Source organism: Manduca sexta, chromosome 11 (genome assembly GCF_014839805.1).
Source record: "Manduca sexta isolate Smith_Timp_Sample1 chromosome 11, JHU_Msex_v1.0, whole genome shotgun sequence".
Lineage (NCBI taxonomy): Eukaryota > Metazoa > Arthropoda > Insecta > Lepidoptera > Sphingidae > Manduca > Manduca sexta.
In genome coordinates, this window is record NC_051125.1 from 7905056 (window position 1) to 7919390 (window position 14335).

Sequence of the window (14335 nt, forward strand, 5' to 3'; positions counted from 1 at the left end):
AAGTTACACTATTTAAAAACGCATTTAGTAGGCGAAGCAGAAAAGCTTTTTAAGAAATACTCCCTGTTACGAGCGCCAATTACAGTCGTTGTTGGTCGTTATTAGAAAAGCGTTATAACAACAAAAAATATTTAGCCAATTGCATTCTCAAACGGTTATTCAGCCAAAAGCGAATGAATGCTGAATCGGCGTCTGCTATAAAAGATTTATTAGACACCACCAATGACTGTTTGGACGCATTAAAAAATATTGGTGTTGATGTAACCACATGGGATATCATGATCATTCACCTAATATCGTTTAAGTTAGATACTGAAACGCGTAAGCAATGGGAACTGAAAACCGCTGATGATCAATCGAACGATTTACCTACATTAGATCAGTTAAAAGAATTTATGGAAAGTCGTTTTCGTGCATTCGAAAATATAGAATTTAAGAAAGTACAAACGCAACATGCAACTGCTGACTACAACCGTCCACATACGAAAGTATTAATAGCCACAAATAGGTTATGCGAATTCTGCAATGACAAGCACAAACTTTGCTTTTGTAAAAAGTTTGCAAACGAGGATTATGCAGTACGACGCGATTTTTGTCAGTAAAAATCTATATGTTTTAATTGTTTGGGCAGTAATCACAGTGCATACACCTGTAGAAACCCAGCTCGTTGTAAAATATGTAACAAAAGGCACCATTCTCTACTGCATTCACCAACTGATACATCAGAGCAAAGAAAAATGAATCTGATACAGTAAAGTCTCCAATAGTTTCGTGCTATGCGACTCGCAAGACCTTCAGGCCCAGACAAGTTTTATTAGCCACAGCGTTAGTGCATGCCGAGTCAGGATTAGGAAATCATTCAACACTAAGAGCTTTGGTTGATCAAGGGTCACAAGCTTGTTTTATAACGGAAGCAGCAGTTCAATTATTACGTCTAAAGAAAAAACTGCAAATGGTATTATTACGGGTTTGGGAGGAGAACACTGTATGAAATCGAGATACATGGTTACAATCACAATAAGATCAAGAGTCGACACAAACTTTGAACTGCAAATTGAAGCCTACGTGTTGAAAAATATTACGTCATGTCTGCCTGAAAGGAAATTAGAGCCATTTGATTGGATAGAAATAAATGGTTTATATTTGGCAGATCCGGAGTTCAACATTCCGAACAAAATTGATATGTTGTTTGGAGCCAATGTGTACAGCCACATACTAAAAGAAGGCATGAAGAGGAGTCCAAACGGAAACTTTATTGCTCAAAGTACGAAGCTCGGATGGATAATATCAGGCACTGTCAATGAGAGGTCAAGCGAAGATAAAGAAAATTCGAACGTTATTTCAGTATTGCATACTAGAGCAGAAGAAGACATTTTAAAGAAATTTTGGGAATTAGAGGAACAATTACCAAGATCAACATGGTCAGAAGAAGAACAAGCCTGTGAAGAGATTTTCAAAAGGACAACAAATAGAACACCGGAAGGGCGATATATTGTAAATTTACCCTTCCGAGAAGATTTTGCCCAATGTCAAAACAATGGATCATTGGAGATAGCAATAGCTAAGTTCAAATCATTGGAAAAAAGACTCTCGAAAGACTTGGAACTCAAGGCCAGTTATAAGGAAATGATTAACGAATATTTACAACTAGGGCACATGCGAACAGTTGAAGAAAAGGACGAAAAGGCACACGAAGCAGTATATTTACCCCATCATGCTGTTGTACGAATGGATAAATCAACCTCAAAGGTTCGAGTAGTATTTAATGCTTCCAGCAAGAATAAGCGAGGGGTTTCATTAAACGATTGTTTAATGGTAGGTCCTAAATTGCAGCCAGATTTAAGACATTTAGTTTTTCGATGGAGAATCTATCCAATTGTTATGGTGGCGGACATTGTCAAAATGTATCGTCAAGTTCGGATAGCAGAACAAGATGCTAAATTTCAACGCATTGTGTGGCGCGATAATCCTGAAGATAAAATTAAGGAATTTGAATTAATGACAGTCACATTTGGTACCGCTTCAGCACCTTACTTAGCGGTTAGGGCATTAAAACAATTAAGTGATGATGAAGCAAAGGATTACCCAATAGCCGCGCCACAAGTAAAGAATCATTCTACATGGATGACTTAATGACTGGATGTTTTGACACTAAGGAAGGAGCCTCACTTTATAAAGAGATGAACGATTTACTTTTAAGAGGTGGATTTCAGCTACAAAATGGAACAGTAACAATGAAGAATTATTGTCATACTTCCTAACACAAAGTAATAAACAAGAGTTATATGGGCAGAAAGACAATATAGAAAAGTCACAATTAGATGAACAAACGAAACACCCTATAATTTTACCTCACAACTCACATTTGACAAATTTGATAGTGGCAGATGCGCATAAGGCTACGTTACATGGAGGTATTCAACTAACAATAAATTATTTAAGGACAGCTTATTGGATTATAAAAGCAAAAGGTATTGTCAAGCAACACATAAATAAGTGTGTAAAGTGTGTCCGACAAAATGCAAAAATTCGAACGCAGTTTATGGGATCTTTACCATCAGTTCGTTGTACTCCAGCTAGAGCATTTAGTAACAGCGGAGTAGACTACGCGGGACCCATCAATATAAGAACAAGTAAAGGAAGAGGAAATCATTCCTACAAAGGTTATATTTGTCTATTTGTATGTATGTCCACACGTGCTATACACTTAGAATTAGTTAGCGACATGAGTACTCAAGCATTTTTAGCAGCCTTCAGAAGGTTCGTGTCCAGGCGCGGTCATTGTTCCCATTTATGGAGTGATAATGGCACAACGTTCGTAGGTGCCTCCAAGGAACTTAAACAATTAGTTAAGGCAGCTCACAAGTCGGCTGCTGCGGAATTAGCAACCCATGGCACAGAATGGCACTTTATCCCGCCTCACGCGCCCAACTTTGGAGGTCTTTGGGAAGCGGGCATAAAATCGACAAAATTTCACCTCAAGCGAGTTATTGGTGATTCAATGCTCACGTTTGAAGAAATGACCACACTGCTTAACCAAATAGAAGCTTGTTTAAACTCTAGACCAATAACGGTCATGGACAACACCGACGTGATTGAACCTCTTCCATTAACACCAGGACATTTTCTAATAGGCGAACCATTAGTTGCAGTGCCTGATCCTAATTATGAAAGTTCGAAGATCAATTCACTTAGTAGATGGCAGTTACTTCAAAAATGTATCAAAGCTTTTGGCGACGTTGGAGTAATGAATATTTAACAAATCTCTTACACAGATATAAATGGACTAACAAAGTCCCAGAACCAAACATAGGAGATATAGTACTAATTAAGGAAGACGACTTACCACCTAGTCGATGGTTGTTAGGTCGAATACTAGAAAAAACACCCAGGGCAAGATCAAATTACTCGTGTGGTTACATTACGCACCAAGTCGTCAATCATCAAACGACCTACGTCCAAACTATGTATTTTACCTGCTAATGAGTGACTGTTATTACTAAGTTAGAATTATTTGTAATTAGATAATAAGTATTAGTTAAGGTTTTCTGTATTTGTTACCAAATCAATGCTAATTTAGTTGTCATTAAGTTAAGTTTATTTAGGATATTGTCACATTTGTTTATATTCGCTCATTGATAAGTACAAATGTAATGTAGTACATTTATATTGCCATGGTGGGCGGAGTCCAACATTTGAATTGTGAAGACCATTTCGTCACTAAATGGTCTTGGTGGGCGGCATGTTCAAAGATCAATTAATAAAATAGACAATTTAATCCATCGAAAACTAAAAGATGGCGTTGTAATAAGTAATGACGTACGGTAGTTATAAATTAGGGCAATAGATGGCGCTGTACAATTTCTTTAATTTTGTACATCGCGATGTCAAGATTCTCCGACCCATATGTATAAGGGTTGGGGAATCATGCCTCGTCAGTTCGGGAATCCAAAGCAACCATGTAAATCAGAGCGAGTAGTGAAGGAAGAACAGTGCGTATAAATGCATCAGAGCGAGTAAGGTATAGAGGTAAACAAGTGCAACTTCTTAGTAATTATAAACTGTAGACTGTAGTGTTACTAGTGCTAATAATAAATATTGGTTTTATGTGAAAGAGTGTCTTTATTGTGTGAACCCGGACTCTTAGCACACACACTACACCAGAGCACCCCCAAACAGCACTTGTGTAGTGGAGTAAATTAAATTTATCTAGGCTATCTCCACCATTCAAGGTAGTACGGTATTTCGTTTAATAGAAATTGCATATTGTATGTTTTCTTGTTTTTACCTTTGTAAATTAGTATTGCTGGTAGAAATACACGTTTACAAGGATATTTATATGACGCTTATTTAAAAAAAAATTATAATCGTTTGAAAGAAGGAAAGTATAATATTATAGTTAAATGCATTAACTCTTTCTTTTATGAATGATATAAGTTAGAAAAATACAAATAAAAGCTAACCTAAGACAAAATAAAATATAATGTTTGATTTTAAATTTATATCTGTAAGTAAAATAAAATTTGATTTAGCAGAAATATGAAATTCGGGATCTATTTGTTTATATTACAACATAGTCACAAATCGAATTGTACCCATTGATTTGTAACTTTTTGTTCCGGAATTGTTTGCAAGTTAAATACAAGTAAATATTTAAGTATTGATACGAAAAATATGTACAACGTACAACAGATTACTTCGCCGTCAATAATATAAGTGATATTAAATAAAAACGCACATTGAATGACACTAAATATTAAATGCTATCGATGGGAAGCCGATTTTTATAATTATGGATCCTACTACGAGCCATGACCCACTTCCTTCAAAAATATTCCCAAATAAATTTCAAGAAGATTTTTTATAAAGGCACAAAATTTTACCATAATTCCCTTGGCATACAGAAACATAAAACAATTCACGAATAATACGAACTAAAGAAATAGCAATTGAATAATCGTCACCAAAGCTAACGGAAAACATGAACGGACTAAATCCGCAACATCCCGATACAGGCGGCAAATAAAACACGGAACAACCGTCTCAATAACGTTTGGAGCAACAGATTGCATCAGGAACTTGGGCTTGGGTTTACTTCGGTGGATATAGTTCTTAAGTTTAATACGCACCGATCATTTTCACAAATTTAAGATAAAAATAGTTTAATTATGAGTGAAATATAAAATAATTAAAAAAAAAATTCCCGAGAAAAAAACTTTATCACTACCAATGCTAGGGGTTGAATTAAAGGGTTAAAGGTTTCAAAGGTTTTACGGAACAAATGAAATAGACTTTGTAGAATTTATTGTCAAAAAAAATATTTAAACAAATTGTATTTTCATTATTCTTCTAGCTAGCATATTGACGTTAAAGTATTACGTCCATTTCTGACTTCAAATTACAGGACAATTAATGGGACAAAATATTGATGGGGTCCAACACTGATTAATAAGTTATTCCAAGACACATTTTTAATTTCTCGACACAAATAAAATTAAATTAGAAAATAATACTTGTACAAGATTCTCCATACGGTTTTATAAACACAAATAACGTATGCAAAGCCTATACAAGGAGACAACGTAGTTTAAACGTATTGAGAGAAATGTATTGAGACAATAAACAAAACTGCAGAGACACAGCTTCCCGCTGCGCATTACTTATATGGAAACTTATATAACTTTTAATAAAGAGTATGCGTTCTCGGTAGAAATACAAATGTGAAGTCAACGTGGACTATGCGATGTCGACTTGACGTAATATTCCCTCGGGGATAGAACAATACCGCGTAAAAGGCATTGGTAAATACCGCGTAAGTGATAAAAGGTTTTCTGAGAGACACTAACATATGAGAGACATATTAACGATAGGTACCTATTTACTGGTGGTAGGTCTCTCGTATATGAGCGTCCGCCTGGGTAGGTAGCGCCGCAATTTCTATTTCGGCCGCCAAGCAGCAGTGTGTAGTCACTGTTGTGTTCCGGTTTGAAGGACATTGTAGCCAGTGTAACTACTGGACATAATGAGACTTAACATCTCATGACTCAGGACGGCGAGCGCAGTGGAATACCAAACAATACTTTGTAATTCAAGGTGTTGGATGGTGTTTCTACTGTTTATGGGCGGTCGTATCGCTTACCATTAAGCCAACGGCAAGCGTGTCTCGTTATTTAAAGCAATAAAAAAAGAGTTATAGCTGAAAGTGTCGATGTTCATTTGAATTTGATTTATCAATCTAAATTAGGCTTTTATATACGCGGTATTTATTAGATTTATCAGTGCTAGTTACGCGATATTGCAGTATCCCCGACGACTTATAAAGTTTAAAAACTATAGAAATTAAAAAGTAACTGCGACTTTAAAACATAGGCTTTCTCGCAATCTCTTATTGATTCGTCGATAACTTGAGAAATCTGTTCAAATCTTTGAAAAGGCTGAACAGACTTCGACGGGTCTTTGTGTAATAATTAAATATACCTACTATTACATTATGGAATACCAAATTTTTGAAATAGGTGGATTATATTAATTATATTATATATTTATTATAAAACCAAAATACCAGAAATAATAACATTATTATTATTATTTTTATTAATGTTGTAACTAAACTGGGGTTTATATTTACACTGTATTTTTCAAAGATTGTGTTTTCATCGTTGGAGTGTTGAAGGGGGGCGAGGATCCGTTATTTGATACGTAGCTCGTCCCTTCTATATAAAATGTTATATAGTAACAGAACAGAAAAAATAATACTCGTAAATAGAAAGCCGATAAAAACTTGTTTTTTTTTCTCCAAACGACCTCGGCTAATTTATCGAGCATAGAAAATAAACTAAAGCAAAAACGCTCAATGCTTATTGCATCGAATTAAATCGATTTGAAAGCATCGTAATCGGTACTAAATCGGGACGAGCTGACCCGCCATTCTCGACCTATTTTTATGGCTTCTCGTTTATCTTTACAAATGTAGGTGTGTAGCCGTGGGATGTGAGAAGACATTTTATGACCCACACGGCGATTTAGTAAACGGCCATTGGAAAGGGTTTAAAAAAATTGGCGACTCTAATATATTTGGGTTATGGAGGGCAGAGGCAACGAGGCCCATCTTATACGAGGGACAAGTTGAAAAGTTCCCAGCGTGGTGGTTTGTTGAAAATTACAACTTCAAAACCCACCACAATAGCGCATGTGTAGCAAGAGGGTATGGCATGAATTTAGCAGTAAAGGGGCTGAAGTGTATCGAGTTAAAAAATATTATATCAGTTGTGACTATTGCAGTTGATGAATGACGATTGATGAAACTACAGTATATAAAACTTGAATTATTTACGTTTTCTATAATAATTTTGTAAATGTAACATATAAAATTGCTTTGAGATAATGTTGAGACTATTTATTTTTTAAATTTTTTTTCTTAATTTTGTAGTCTTAAAAATAATAATTATTAAACATGATTAGTTTGTTAAGTGAAAAGTTATCCAAGTGGGCGGTATCCTAATTTAATAACTTTTGGTTCTATTTTAAAATTAGCGCACTTATACAGTGGCGCCATGGTAATTTGCAATACAAAAGGAACTCACAATTCAAAATACTATCAACTAATATTAATAATTTATTGTAAAATAATAAACAAAGCAACATCACCTTTATTCCTGAAGGCATAAGTGCAATATAATTACGCCACCAAAGTAGGTAAAGTATGTATTAAATACGTTAGTAAAAGCAGGTAAGAATTGTGTTAAACTATAGATGTACATTTGGTCACTGCCGCACCATCCTTACATTTTTTTCTACAGAGTGATCAATTTGTGAGAGTATTCCTTAGTCTACGTTTCTAACTAGTATTTTTAAATTTTGAAATTGCAATACTGTATCTGTATTATTTAAAAATAAATAGAGATATGGATTGAGTTTAATATCGCAGACACGAGTGCAATCCAAGGCATGAGTGTTTACGTTGCTAGGAACTTGAGAACACTCGCTGCGTTTTCTTGAGCTTTCAATAAAATATTATACTTAGATTCGTTGCAACATATAATATTAAATTGTTATCAAGGCCCATACAAACTAATACCTATTGTATATTTGGAAAACTAATAAACATTACATGACTGTAGTCTTCATCATCCCATGACATTAGATGTTAAGTTTTTTTTAAGTTGAATGCGATATGAGCATTATGTATGGTATAATCGATACAATCGCCCATAAACAGTAGCAACGTCATACAGAATTATGAATTTCTAATTACTACGTGACACTCCACTACACTCGTCACCCTAAGACATAAGCTGTTAAGTCTCATAATGCCCAGTAATTGGGCTACAATGTACCTTCAAAGCGGAACATAACAATGCAATTACATTGCTTGGCGATGGAAATAGACATTGCGATAGTACGTACCCTCGCATACGAGAGACCCATATCTCAACCACAGGAAGTCCACTGCTGAACATAGGCCTGCCCCAAGGATCTCCACGTCGACCTGTTGGAAGCGGCCAGCATCCAGCGACTTCCTGCGACCTTAGCCAGGTCGTCCGTCCACCTTGTAGGAATCACGAGAGACCCACGAATAGTTATAACCATTACCTAATTATTGCTTTACTGGTTGGTGACAAAAATAAATAAAGATATCATACCTACTCTACCTAATGATAGAATGTCGAATACGCTTGTGTTTATAAATTGGATCTAATTAGCATTTCGCCGTATATTTTCCACTTTGACATGTTTCGACAATAAATTTACGCCGTCAAATGTCTTAATCCATCTTGAATGTAAGCCGTCAGAATGCCTTAGAATTCTATTTTAAGCTATTCATTTATTCCGATCATAACTACGGTGACTAAGTAGTATTTAAAGAATCGAATCTAGAACGGTACACAGGTCAAATACGCTGCCTTGAGACTAATGACTGCCTGATGCCTCTTATTGTTTAGAAAAAAATAAAATGACTTGCTAAAGTCGACTTTATCAGTTTTCATGCTGATGTTAACTTCAATTATAAAAAACACGCAATGTATGCATTTTGCAGGGTTTCACAGGCATCACACAGGAGTATGAGAGGCCCGAGGCGCCTAAGCTGGTGGTGCAGACGGTGGGCCGCTCCATCGAGGAGTCCACCATGGATGTCATACACCTGCTTGAATCCGAGGTAGCGTTTACATACTTTAATAATGAAATTAATAATTATTAATAAGAAAATCTTTTCATTTATATATTGCATAAACTGATGGTATTATGAGAGATTAAAGAGAGTTAAACATTGCGCCCGCATCGGCTAAAATTTTCATCCGACGCAAATATTTTAATGAATACGTAAACAAAAGCAGTCCCGTGCAAATTTAACGCAAAAAGGCGTAAAAATTAACTCTTTTGATAACAATGTTGGAATCGTGTGAATAATCGTAAGGTAGGCCTTTATTGAAATCACCCCTAATATAAAAACGTGTGTATTTAAACAGGTTGTTCGTTTTCAGAGCAGATTATGTTTCCTCAGTTATTTGGCGCGATAAAGGTGTTGTTCGCGGCTTCGGTCTCGTAGGAAACCTTTCCCGGTATTGAAATCTCTAAATCACTGCAGTGATTCATATCGCTTCCTGTTCGACGCCATCTATTTCATCCATCGCCATCTATACCATATATCTACGAAATCTGTTTATAAATTCAAATATTTTCTAACAGTACAAGTTGCTGGGATAAAAATAGCCTGTGTGTTATTCTAGGACATGGTCTATCAGTTTACTAAATTTCATTTAAATCCGTCCAGCGGTTGCTGTGTTTAATTGTAACAAACATCCAAATATTTTCACGAGTATTTGCATTTATAATATTAGTAAGAAGTAAGATCAAATAAAGAGGTATACACCACTTCTATGTTTTGTTTATATATTTATGCTCTGTATAGTTTCGAGATCATCAAGATGGTTTTCAAATTTCAGGTGTGTTCGATTTCTAGATACCAACCCCATTTTTGAAATAAATTTACAGTTTGCGTTAGAAAATGAGCAGAAATAAGAGCAAAACATATTTTGCAGTGCACTTCGATTTAAAATGTTGTAGTAATTACAGTGGAAGGCGAGAGTTTCTAACGCCGGCTCGGTTGGAAATTTGCATGTAAATGAGCACCACAGATTGCGTTACCTACACCGCGATACCGCAGCTGTTCGCATTATGAACCCTTCGATATGTTCGTTCGAGATTGCTTTTCCCATTCGACATTCCACCATCATGAGTATTTAGCTCTATTCTCATTCCAACGCGGTGATTTTACGCACGTTATGGGTTTAGCTTAATTTTATGATCCTACTTTATATACAACTTGTTTGAGGTATGCAGTTCTGGCAATTTCATAGCGTCCGCCTAAGGCTTGTATCCGATCATTGATTAAATTACAAATGCAGAAATTAGTCAGTTATGATTGGTGTGCTGAATAAAACTAAACGATAAACATGCTAGAAGTTTATTGTCTTTTTATTTGTATTATTGCTTGCTGTAAGTAATTTTTTGACGACTTCAAAAAAAGGAGGAGGTTATCAATTCATGTATGTTTTTTTCATAACTTTTATACAAAATGCTCTTAATATAATAAAATGACTTTATCGCACGCTTTAAGAATAACTATATCATTGTCAGACCGAACCTTCGATCAGTAAATGCTTATTGAATTAAAACGAAAGTCAACATTGTACTTCGCTGAGTAAACTTGCTTAGTTGGTTTTAAACACGAGTCTATTGATTTTAGGTGTTTAATTTTGGGTTGGAAAAATGCTTTAGCAGAAAAGTATTTGCTTAATGAAGTAGAATGAGGTTTTGAGTCTTATAGATTAAGTAGTTTTAAAGAAAGTAAATTTAATTATGATTATACTAAGTATTATTGAAGTCTTAACTGAAGTAGATATATAAGTTTCATTTTAGAGTTTTTAGTACTTATTTATCGAATCAGAAAATAATTTCTGAATTTGTTCTTCTGTGACAAAAGTTTAATTAGTGAAATATAAAATTCTGTAATTAAAGCAAAAGACAATCAACATATTGCTTCGTTATTTGTATTATATGTTACATATACTAACTTTAGATCTACGCTACAGTTGCGAATAGGTAATTTCCTTTCGTGTAAAATTATATATTCTCTTTTAGGGCCGAATTTCAGTCAATTAAGTAATTTTAGAAACGGCCAATAGTTCGGCTACTTACCGTCTTAAAACTTAAACACGTTATCTTATGATATTAGCCAACAACGAAGACATAAGTAAATGATACAATGTTTAATTAAAACATTTGAACAAATAGTAATAAATACGTTTAGTCGTATATAATAATTGCCTACAGACAGTAGATAAATGTAGTAATTAGTCCGAAAATCCGCTATTCCACCAACGTAACAATTACACGTAAAATTTAAACACTGTAACTAGAGAGGGGTCTACCTGAAGTGTGTTGTAAATAGGTAAGAATTAATATTAATAACCGACCGGGTGAAAGCCTAAAAGTCCACAATGGGATTCAACCCGAAACTTTGAGCACAATTCCGTCCTTACATTTTCAAGTGGCTGAATTGAATGGTTGTGAAAATTAATTTACATTTTCTTTAGAGGCGGTCAGCGGACCTAGTTTCCTAATGTTTGTTGTAAGCCTTAATTTCAAATACAATATTGAATAAAGTATATTAATAGCACGTGGATTTATTCAAAGCTAGACGTTATTAGTATTTTAATTACGTTAAAGCTATTGTTATTTTAAATGCCCATTCATATACGATGGTTTTAAACGTATGTAAATGTTATTAAATTTAATTTCTCGACATGTGATTTATAACAATTAATGTCTTTTGTTTGATTGTGTAAATTAAAAAAAATCGTAATATCAGTGGAGCTAGATTATTACCTACATCGATAAATATAAAAGAATTTCCCATCACTAAATCAAGTAGTCCAGCAAAAATTCAAACAGATGAGAGTTTTGGAGAATCTCCAAATTGTTCAAAACTCGACATCCGCGCTAAAGTTTTAAGCAGAAACGATTTCAGGAGCTGAAGGTTTTCAGGGGTTGTGCGGCAGAAAACAAGAACTCACAGAGCTCGCGCATTACTGCGATCCGAAAAATCTTGTTAGTAAATAAGCTAATTAAAGGTGTATTAACTTTTTAAATAAAAGAGTTTTATATTACATGAAACTTTAGACTCAATATGACTATAAAATTAACTAGAGATGTTACACCGTGGTAATATTTTGAGTTTATTTTGTTTGTTCAACATTAAATTTAGAGTATTAAAATTATTTATTCCTGATCTAAAAAGAGAGAAATTAACTATGTTTACTTTAGTTTTGTTCATCGAGTTTTCATGGCTAACCCGCTGAACTGATTTTAAGGAAGTTTGGTACGCAATAAGTTTGAATATCAAATTTATTTCAATATTAATCAAAGACACAACATGCCTTAATCCCCGAAGGAGTAGGCAGAGGCGCAACCATGGCACCTACTTTTCGCCTGTGTGTTCCGTCCCGTGATAGGGTAGGAGATACAATTAACATCTACGTGAGATGATTAAATAACATTCGTAGAAGATGCGAGGAACCATATACACCTACGGTGGTGACTTATCAGACCGATTCTAGCCCGAAAGATACGACCCCAGTTTTGGCAGCGGATTTGATAGGGCATTACCCTATCACTATAATATCAACCATCAGACTTCGGGCTGATATTGAATAGAAAAATTCAATGTCATTTTTCTAGCCCTGATTCGAATCGAGGACTTTAGAGTACTATCGTACCGCGCACGCGATATAGCTTCGCCACTGAGGCAGTCAAAAAAAAACATCAGCAAGCCAAGCCGTAAAGGCTAGTATTTAAATTTCAATAAACCAAATTTTTTTTATCTATAAACAAAAAATTATATACCCAATTACATTATTTAACCATATTCTTGGGAGGCATAAAGAAATCACATCATACGTAAAATTTATTAGCGAGTCATCCCGAAAATATGATTTGGAAAATCTTCACCGAACTCCATTAGGGATACGGGCCAAATAAAATCAAATGTTATTGGTTTAGTGTCGCGAAGCAATAGGAAAGATATTGAATACTGCCAAGCAAATGTTACCGAAAACATAAGAATGATTTACAGCCAATTCATACTCTTTTATTTTGTACATAATTTATTTGTGGGCTTTTGTCTTTTGTAGAAATTGGAAATAAATCTGTTTTTACATCGATGAACTCGAACTCACTTCAAAATCGTTTCAAACTTGACACAAATGTTTGAAATAAATACACATACTAGATATATACGTAATCAATAGAGTAGTTAATAACTTTTTATTAAATGCATTTATCAAAAATGTAGGTAATCCAAAATCTAACGGAAAAATATTTTTAAATTCCACGCAATAATAGATAAGTCATTAAATTAAGCTTTAAAATTTGTGAAATTTGGTGGATGTTCTAGCTGTCATATAACAGTAATAGTAAACTGTAAAGTTGTGACGTCACCGTATATCACGTGCCATAACGTTGTCTGCGTAAGAAAGGGATAGCGCGACCCGCCACGTCCCCACTTTTGCACACAACAATGTATCAAATATGAAGAATTGTTTTATTTTTCGACTAATATTGATGCGTTTTCACAGAAGCATTTTTTTTTCGTATTATTTTCTGTTACATATAAAATTATGTACAAAATCAAACATAGAACATGACAATTTTTCTGAGATAGTACAATGCCGCGTAATTATCATGAATAATTATCACGTAAATGTCAAATACCCTTTTTTCTCGAAAAGTAAAACTGAATGTAACGATATTTACTTTGTATTTTATGTATCAATCCGAATTTGATTAGTTAAGTCACTTGCACGATATTCCACTATCACCGACGTTTGGAAAAGTATAGACTATAAAAAATATTAAAAAGACTTCAAAACAGAGGCCTTCTCGCAGTCTCTTATTGATTCGTCGATAACTTGGAGAAATCCGTTTGACCACCATTTTCAATAAATTATCCCAATCGCTTTTTTCTATTTATCACAAAAATGGACTAATCTTCTTATTCGACTAATCAGTCTTATTTTCATTGGATCATTGTCGGATTCAACAAGATTGGAATTGGAATAGTTTGTTGATAACGACTGTAAATCAATCAATGTTTTATCCACGATTCGTCTTTTAATTACAATACATGCAACAGGTATTGCTAAATGGTCGTGAACAAGCGTTCCTGGGTTTGCAAACGCGTACACGCGTCAATCGACACCTCAGCAATGTTGCTATACGCGTATAGTTACGCTGGTAAAGTCTCGGATATTCGTAAAAATACACCGCCGAATCT

The 14335-nt window shown here is 34.6% G+C and overlaps 2 protein-coding genes across 2 annotated transcripts; both read left to right on the plus strand.

Annotated features, from left to right (window-relative positions):
- Positions 1-1002: 1002 nt before the first annotated feature.
- LOC119189038 lies at positions 1003-2133 on the plus strand. The gene has a single exon (XM_037437684.1). It carries the CDS (start codon positions 1003-1005, stop codon positions 2131-2133), a length of 1131 nt encoding a protein of 376 aa, XP_037293581.1.
- A 409-nt stretch (positions 2134-2542) lies between these two features.
- Positions 2543-9518, plus strand: LOC119189039. Its single transcript, XM_037437685.1, has 3 exons — positions 2543-3244; positions 9038-9157; positions 9483-9518. The coding sequence occupies exons 1-3, from the start codon at positions 2543-2545 to the stop codon at positions 9516-9518; spliced, it is 858 nt and encodes a 285-aa protein (XP_037293582.1).
- The last annotated feature ends 4817 nt before the right edge of the window (positions 9519-14335 follow it).

Excerpts from the sequence above, each read along its gene's own strand:
- LOC119189039 (XM_037437685.1), top strand. The coding sequence starts at position 2,543 with ATGGGATCTTTACCATCAGTTCGTTGTACTCCAGCTAGAGCATTTAGT. Across the intron at positions 3,245-9,037 it reads AAGCTTTTGGCGACGTTGGA|GGTTTCACAGGCATCACACA; the intron begins GTAATGAATATT and ends TGCATTTTGCAG. Across the intron at positions 9,158-9,482 it reads TACACCTGCTTGAATCCGAG|AGCAGATTATGTTTCCTCAG; the intron begins GTAGCGTTTACA and ends GTTCGTTTTCAG.
- LOC119189038 (XM_037437684.1), top strand. The coding sequence starts at position 1,003 with ATGGTTACAATCACAATAAGATCAAGAGTCGACACAAACTTTGAACTG.